Below are 7257 nucleotides of genomic sequence, written 5' to 3'. Positions count from 1 at the left end.
TAATATATTTATACTTTTCAGAATTGTGGAAGAAGAAGTCTGTGCTGAAGACGGCACCTTTGAGAAACAACTTCGAATTTATCACAGTCTTGAAAACTCTAAAGAATATCATGCTGAGGAACCACAGTATTTAATAGTTGACTTCAGCTTGTTGCCTTCTCTACGTCATCTGACATTGGCTTATCCAAATTTTACTAAACTCACTGATTTACCCCATGATGATGAAGATGTAAAGGTATTTTATAGTTTAATTTATTTGTACCATATGAAGTAGAGGTTTAACAAAATTTGATTATTGAAGAAAGTTTATTAGGGTATTATTTATCAGTAATTATTACGTTTAATTAAAAATGGTATGTGTTGTATTTACTTTCATTTACCTATATATTTTTTGTTACCCTATATATTTGTGGCATTTTGAGTGGTTGTCTTACTGGTTACTAACTCTTCCTAGCCAGAGTGGGGGGGGGGGGTCGAAATCCATTCTGTGGGCCCTTACAAAATAAATTTCAATAATAAAATCTTTGTTGCTGCCTGTGTCACTACAGTATAAAGTGGGTGAGTATAGGAATAGGAAAGTGACGTATTAATAAAATATTTTATCTCCCTTAACACTGGTCAAGTTCTAGGCTTCAAATGTTGCTGGCTTTTCCTCTTAACGGCTGAAGGATCCTTTATTGGACAGACCTTTGATATCTCCATGTGTCGGGAGATTTCTGACTATACTTGGCTTATCATTACTTTTTTAGATATTTTTTCATTAGGGCAGAATCGAGAGCTGGTACATACATTTCTCTTGATTATGTCATAATGTATCATGGCATGAAATTTATTGATATAATAATATTCATATAAAAATTAAAAAATGTAGTTTTGGCACTAATATAAATTAGTTCAGAGTGTATACATAATAAAGTTTATATTACAATAAATAGATATATCCTTCAATTTACTACTGTCCTAGGTGTTATTGAGTCCAGATAATCTCATTTCTTGCCAGTTTGGCCTAATGTGGTTCTGGGTCAACATATCCTGGAAGTGCAGTCGCCTATGTATGGAGTATTGTTGTGTCTTATTGACTGGATGGGCTTATTTAAATGATTTTCGAATTTCAATAAAATAAGGAACAGCCACTTTGAATGTATTATGATGTATAATATTATGTATTTTCAATTACTTCAAAAGTACTAATTATTTGGTGTCGTAAAGTATTATTTTTGACACCCTGATTCCAATCGAAGCATTTTTTGTGTTCAATCTCTCACCTAATAGAAATGAAAATGACACTGATAATACTAAAAATTGGCATTTTATTGAGGATTACTAAATTTCAATTGTTATTTAGGAGCTATAATTAGGTTCTAATGCTTGGCTACTGAAAAATTAATAATTAGTTGGGAAAAACCATGTTGATTTCAGTGTTCTGTTCTACAGCATGTAAAACTCTTAATCTATTTTGGCCATTTTCTGACTTATGTTACTTTCTCCTCCCTGTATGGATGTAGCTATAGTATTTTTTTAGGGATGAGAGAGGGAGCTCTGAAACTGCTTCCAATTGATTTAGGCTGTCCATAATAGTATTCAACGAAATCAAGTAATATTATTTGATGAACTATATAAATACTTGAAAATCGTGCATGAAGTAGTATTAATCCCTTTTCTGGTTCTCATGTGCTATGGGTTATGATAAATGAGATATTAAAAGAAAGAGAATGTCATGTAGAAGTGAGAAATTTCTATTTAGATTCTTAAATTCATTCTGGGACTTTAATAAAAGTTATTAAAAAAATTGAGAGCTTTCAAAACTCTGTCAGAGGTAAGTCGACAGTACTAATTGAGTTCTAAAGAGTTCGATGTGGACATCAATACCCAACTATGTTCTTGTGGAACATGTTAACCAAAATATTTTATGAATTCAAGTTTTTGGTATTACTGGCTTTCTTAGGGTTGATTTCATAAATTGCTGGTGGATGCTCCTGCATTGGGAATTATAAATAGATTCAATAGAGAATTACATCAAATAAAGGTTTATGAAGTTCCATTCCCAGTTACTGACAGTTAAAGGAGCAGTGACCTACAACTTGGGACACCCAACCACAACCCGAAGACTGAAGGTCAGGTTGCCACAGGACATCTTGTTATAAGTTATATGTTTATCAGTTCTGTTATTGTCACTTTAAAATTTTATTTCTCTTCATATTTTTCTTAAATTTGCTTTCCTTTTTTTTCCATTAGAAGTCAATTATTTATTTTGTTAATTCCATAAATGTCATTGTTTTTGTTATTAACTTTACATAAATTATAAAAATAACTTTTTTAAATCTTTTATTAAGAATTAGTATTTTAATCTATTCATTTTATCTTATTTTTTTCTTTTTATTTATTGCATTGTATATAGTTAGGAGTGTCTTTAGTATGAGACTATACCTCCCCCCTCATAATCAATTGTTAAAAAAAAATATGTACCTCTTCCATTAACCATGTAAGGCCCAGCAGGCCGATCCGGTATTAAATAAATAAATAGTAGAAAAAATCTTTAAGAAATTTGTTTTCTTAAGAGAATAATGTTGATACTAAGTTTCAGTAAGTGACTTTTGGTTGAAGACAAAACATTGTAATTAAAAAAGATTTTTAACATAAAAGTTTTCATTTTTCCAGTTACTATATTTTGCAATCAAACATCTAAATCACTCAAACATGCGGGTTCCCTCCAAAAATGTCTAGCCCACCTAAAGCATCTATTGACCTTGCTATGAAGTCTTAACAAGTACAATGCAGGGTAAATATAAGTTTATGAATAGCCGGATCTTAAATTTTAAACTGAAATGATATTTTCCAGTGAGGCATCATAATTACCTATTATTTAAAGATGATCATTATAAAGTATGCAGCTTCACCAGTCTTGTATGTTAAATAGACTTTCTTGATAAAATTATATTGGTTATATGAATGAGCATGCTGTAGCTTATATTTTGAATGAATTAAAGGGAAGAAGGAAAAATATAATTCAAGAGTTCTTAAAGGAGTAAACTAGTATTTAATATAATTTCTATGCATAGAACTTCTTAATGTACTACTCATATATTATATATTCTCATAATGGTTTATGCTGATGATAAATATAGGGCCATTCATAGCTGAGCAGGTTAAAGTGGTAATTTTGAATGGCTCGTAGCTTCAGCAGTGCTGGTTCGAACCGGCCTGAGTAGTGGATTTTTTATTTCTGTGGCAGTTCCACAATATAATAACTTGAACCTCCCACCTTGGTTAGAATAGGGTGGTAACCTGTAAATAACCCTCCTCCCCCATATGTTAAAATGACTAGGAAGGGGGTCATAAAAAAAAACAAGAGAAAAAAAAGAAGCTATTGATGCATATAAATGAGTGCATGTTGTCTTATACATAAAGTCAGGAGTAATGAAAAAAAAAATTAAGATAAAATAGTAAAATATATCCTCTTAAAGGAAATTGAATGGTCTCAAACTTCCTTTCTCATGACGACTTTTTGGTACAACAAGGATTGAAGTGTAGGCTAGTCAAACAAAGCAAAAAAGTGTAGAAATAATTTATCTTTTGAAAGTTAAGGAATTCGGAAACTATGTGAGATAAAGAAACAAAATTTAATAAATTTTTTAGAACATTTTGTCAGCTTTAATTTTTGTATAGAATGGTCTATAAAATATTTTGCTTGAGTACACAGTATGTGAAATATAAGTAAAAAGAAGTACTCCCTTGCCTGCCACTCACTTAGGAGTGAATGGTGAGGATGCTATGCTAATCTACTTGACAAGCTTGTTTTTTTCCCGTTTGTCTATCTGTGTGTAAATATAACTAATAATCTGTTTTATTATTTTATGTTTACATCACAAATATATTTTTAAATAAGTAAACTATATTTGTTTCAAAGCTTATATTGTTAAAATAATAATTAACGTTAATTATTTTTATTTTACATGTGTACAATGGTTATATAAAATTATTCCTTATTATTTCAGATCTTATTTGTATCTGATTTATGGGATCGTGGACTTTTGATGACTGATACTCCCCTTCAAGTATTTAACAATTCTGAGCCAGCTGAAGAAAACGATGGATGTTTAACTGTTGACGAATTAGAAATTTTAAATGATTTGGAGGAAAAAATTCCTAAGAATGAAAATGAGGAATCATTGAGTGGTTCTGAATCTGGAGAAGAGGAATTTATTGATGATGAATCAGTGGAAATTTCTGACTCAGAAGAAGAAAGTGCATAACTTTTTTTTTTTCGAATTTTAAAGCTGTGAGAAAATGATAAAGGTTCATGTTATATATTAATCAAAATACTACTAAAGTTATGATTTTGTTTTAAATGAACTGGCGATGCTAATTTTTCAATTAGATTTTCTATTTTCAATTAACAGCAATCATACTTTCCTTTTAAAGATTTAATTATTTTATACTGTTTGTTAATTATTTGGTCATAGTAAAATAAATGTTGAATTTTTGTTACCATATTAATACTTCTTTATTATTTATAAGAAATCATTATGACTCTGACATAAACATGTTTTTGATTGAACTGTGTAGTCTGTTCACTGTGTATATTTAAAATGCTGTTTGTTCATTATTAAAAAATGGTTCTCTTAGAATTATATATTTTCATTAGTTTATATAGCTAATTCAGGAGTGAAAATTATGAATGGTCAAAGTGCCGGATTAAAACTGCAAATTAAGTTTTTTGAAATTAAAATTTTTGAAAAATTATAGCTTTAAATACGATAAAAAATGAATTTCATACAAATTTCAGTCGGTTCCTTATTCAGTTGGATATCTGGGTTCATTTGAAACCTACCAATTACTGATTTACTTCCATAACTTAGTGATTTGGATCGTTATGAGAAAAAGAGCCTTGGTCTACGCAACAATATAAAAAACAATACAAATTTTTTTCACTTTGATCATCATAGATCAACTGTTCCATAATACTTTTTTTAAAATTGTTTTGGAGCCTTGGTGATAGTTCTTTGTTATCTGTGGGTTAGTTTTTGAATTATCTAAATTTAATTTTACCTGAAGCACATATATTATGAATTATAATTTTTTTTTTTTAAGTTAGACCAATAGCACTGATATTTCAATGCTTATTAGTATTTTATTTTTCATTTATGTAAAATTATGTAAAAAATGTAATTTCATTCATGTAAAAGATTTTTTTGTTAAAAAAAAAAAAAAAAAGTACTGTTTAATATTCTTTCTTTTCAATAATTAAAAAAAAAAAAAATACCGAGTTATTTGAATAGCTATTGTTAATAACACTATCTTATACTGAAGGAACATTTTTGTGAGTCTTGTTTGCATTTTAGTCAAATAATTTTTGCATTTATAAACATGCATCTAGTTATTTCAATGTGTGATATTTTATATTTGTACTTCTGATTTATAAAATTCAAGATTTTTTTCAACTATGATTTCTTTATTTCCTTCATCACTTTTCTCAGGCATTTAAATTTATTAATGAACTGAGCACCCATGCTTGATATAACAGTCTTACATTACTTTGATACTTATATTGCTTGACATAACAGTATTACATTTACTTTACACTCTTTGCTATAATTTTCAGTCCAATAGAAAACATTTCAGTTAGATTGAGATAAGTTTTCTAGTACATTCATCCAAAAAATGTGTACGCTCAATATCTAATGGGATCTCTTGAAATTTATTTGTTGAAGAACTATTTTATGTAATTTAAGCTATTTTGTATAAGTTACCTTGGATTTACTGTTATTAAAATCTGTGGTCAGTAAGGAAATTTCTTTAGCTGGTGGGGGTTAAAACAATAAATTCATTGGAAAATTATTTCCAACTTAAAGTTCCAAATAATTTTCTGCGACTGGCAACTAGATATGTACAATTTTACTTGAATATACAGACCTTTGAAAATAGTTTCTTAAAGCTTAAGGAAAAAACTTGGTGAAAAGTTGCTACCAAGATTTTCATTTGATTGTTTAATCCAAATATTGAATGGCAGAAGTTGGGTTATAAAAGTTTCAGTGCTTTTATATTCCCAACAGATAGTGTCCAGACCTAATAATAGGGGGGACCGAGGCTGCTATGGGTTGTGTGAATTGTGTGGTGATAGATGAAAGGAGTTCAGAACTGAATGACAGGAGCATAAAATTAAGACTTGGTATACCTTGATTGAGGAAGCACACCTGTCAAAGCACAATAATAATTAGTAATGCTTGCATTTCCCCCTTACCTCAAGAGAATATTGAAAAAAATAGATCAGTAATAGTGTGCATGTGTATTTGTTGACGTAATAGTCTATAATATTAATTAAAGATTGCAAAGGATTGATACAATAAACATACAGTAAATAATATGATATTATTTTTTAATGAAGCCAAATATAAAAAACTTAAGCATTAACATTTCTTAAAATAATGCATTGACTTGTGTAGTAAAGAAACCATGAGAAGAAAGAAATTTAAAAATAATTTTGTCAAAAGGTAAATAGTGGAAACAATAATAATGTTTGAATATTATTCCTAGTGTTTCTGCATTTTTCAGTTATAGCATCCACACTCATTTGGAGTTCCAGAACAACCAAATACATTAAATACAGTACGGTAGTATTCAAATCTCTTTCTGCTCTTATCTTCATTTTGTCCATTACATTCCAGCGTTCCATTGATAGCTCTTGTAGATTCTCCAAACCTTCCATTCTTCACCCCAGGAATAGATCCTACATTAGTTTTCCAGTACCATCCTGCTGTAATGAACGCTACATCTTCATCGCTGGCAACCAAATCAGGGTTATCTAGTAATTTGTCATTTCCATAAATATCCTTTGAAGCATTCCTATAGTTTTGTGCCCAAGTAAGTTGAATATATCCTCTTCCATAATACCTCTTCCCAGGTCTATCAAGACTACTACTGTAAGGATCAGAAGAGGCATTTTTATATGCCTGCTCTTCTTTGTATTGCAATCCTCCAGACTCATGAATTAGCTGTGCTAAAAACATTGCAGCCTCTCTTTTGCTATTTATACCAGCATAATCAACTGCACGAATAAACCCATCAAATTGTGCTCGACTTGGTCTAGGAAAACCATTATTAGTGACTGCATCACAAAATTGTTGGTAAGATATCATTTTGTCCACTATGTTGTTACCTGTAAATTGAAAATTTGATGGATTACACCAAGTTCTTAATCATTAATACTATATGGTTGTAAATATTGATATATTTTTAATTGTAAAATAAAAGATAAAT

General features: G+C 29.6%; 2 protein-coding genes across 2 annotated transcripts in view; one reads left to right on the top strand and one right to left on the bottom strand.

Annotated features, from left to right (window-relative positions):
- Positions 1–4466, top strand: part of NO66 (Bifunctional lysine-specific demethylase and histidyl-hydroxylase NO66) — a 13782-nt gene extending 9316 nt beyond the window's left edge. The window contains exons 9-10 of the mRNA XM_014434143.3: positions 22–235; positions 3996–4466. Coding sequence (XP_014289629.1) covers positions 22–235; positions 3996–4253 — 472 coding nt within the window. The 3' untranslated portion in view covers positions 4254–4466. The remainder of the gene's footprint in view (positions 1–21; positions 236–3995) is intronic.
- Positions 4467–6359: 1893 nt separating this feature from the next.
- LOC106689247 (uncharacterized) overlaps positions 6360–7257 on the bottom strand; it is a 3192-nt gene continuing 2294 nt past the window's right edge. Inside the window, exon 2 of the mRNA XM_014434142.3 lies at positions 6360–7156. Coding sequence (XP_014289628.1) covers positions 6549–7136 — 588 coding nt within the window. The 5' untranslated portion in view covers positions 7137–7156 and the 3' untranslated portion in view covers positions 6360–6548. The remainder of the gene's footprint in view (positions 7157–7257) is intronic.

This window comes from Halyomorpha halys, unplaced genomic scaffold (genome assembly GCF_000696795.3).
Source record: "Halyomorpha halys isolate HHAL.00 unplaced genomic scaffold, Hhal_1.1 Scaffold1311.1, whole genome shotgun sequence".
In the NCBI taxonomy this organism is placed as follows: Eukaryota; Metazoa; Arthropoda; class Insecta; order Hemiptera; family Pentatomidae; genus Halyomorpha; species Halyomorpha halys.
This window is presented reverse-complemented; position numbering and strand designations above follow the sequence as displayed.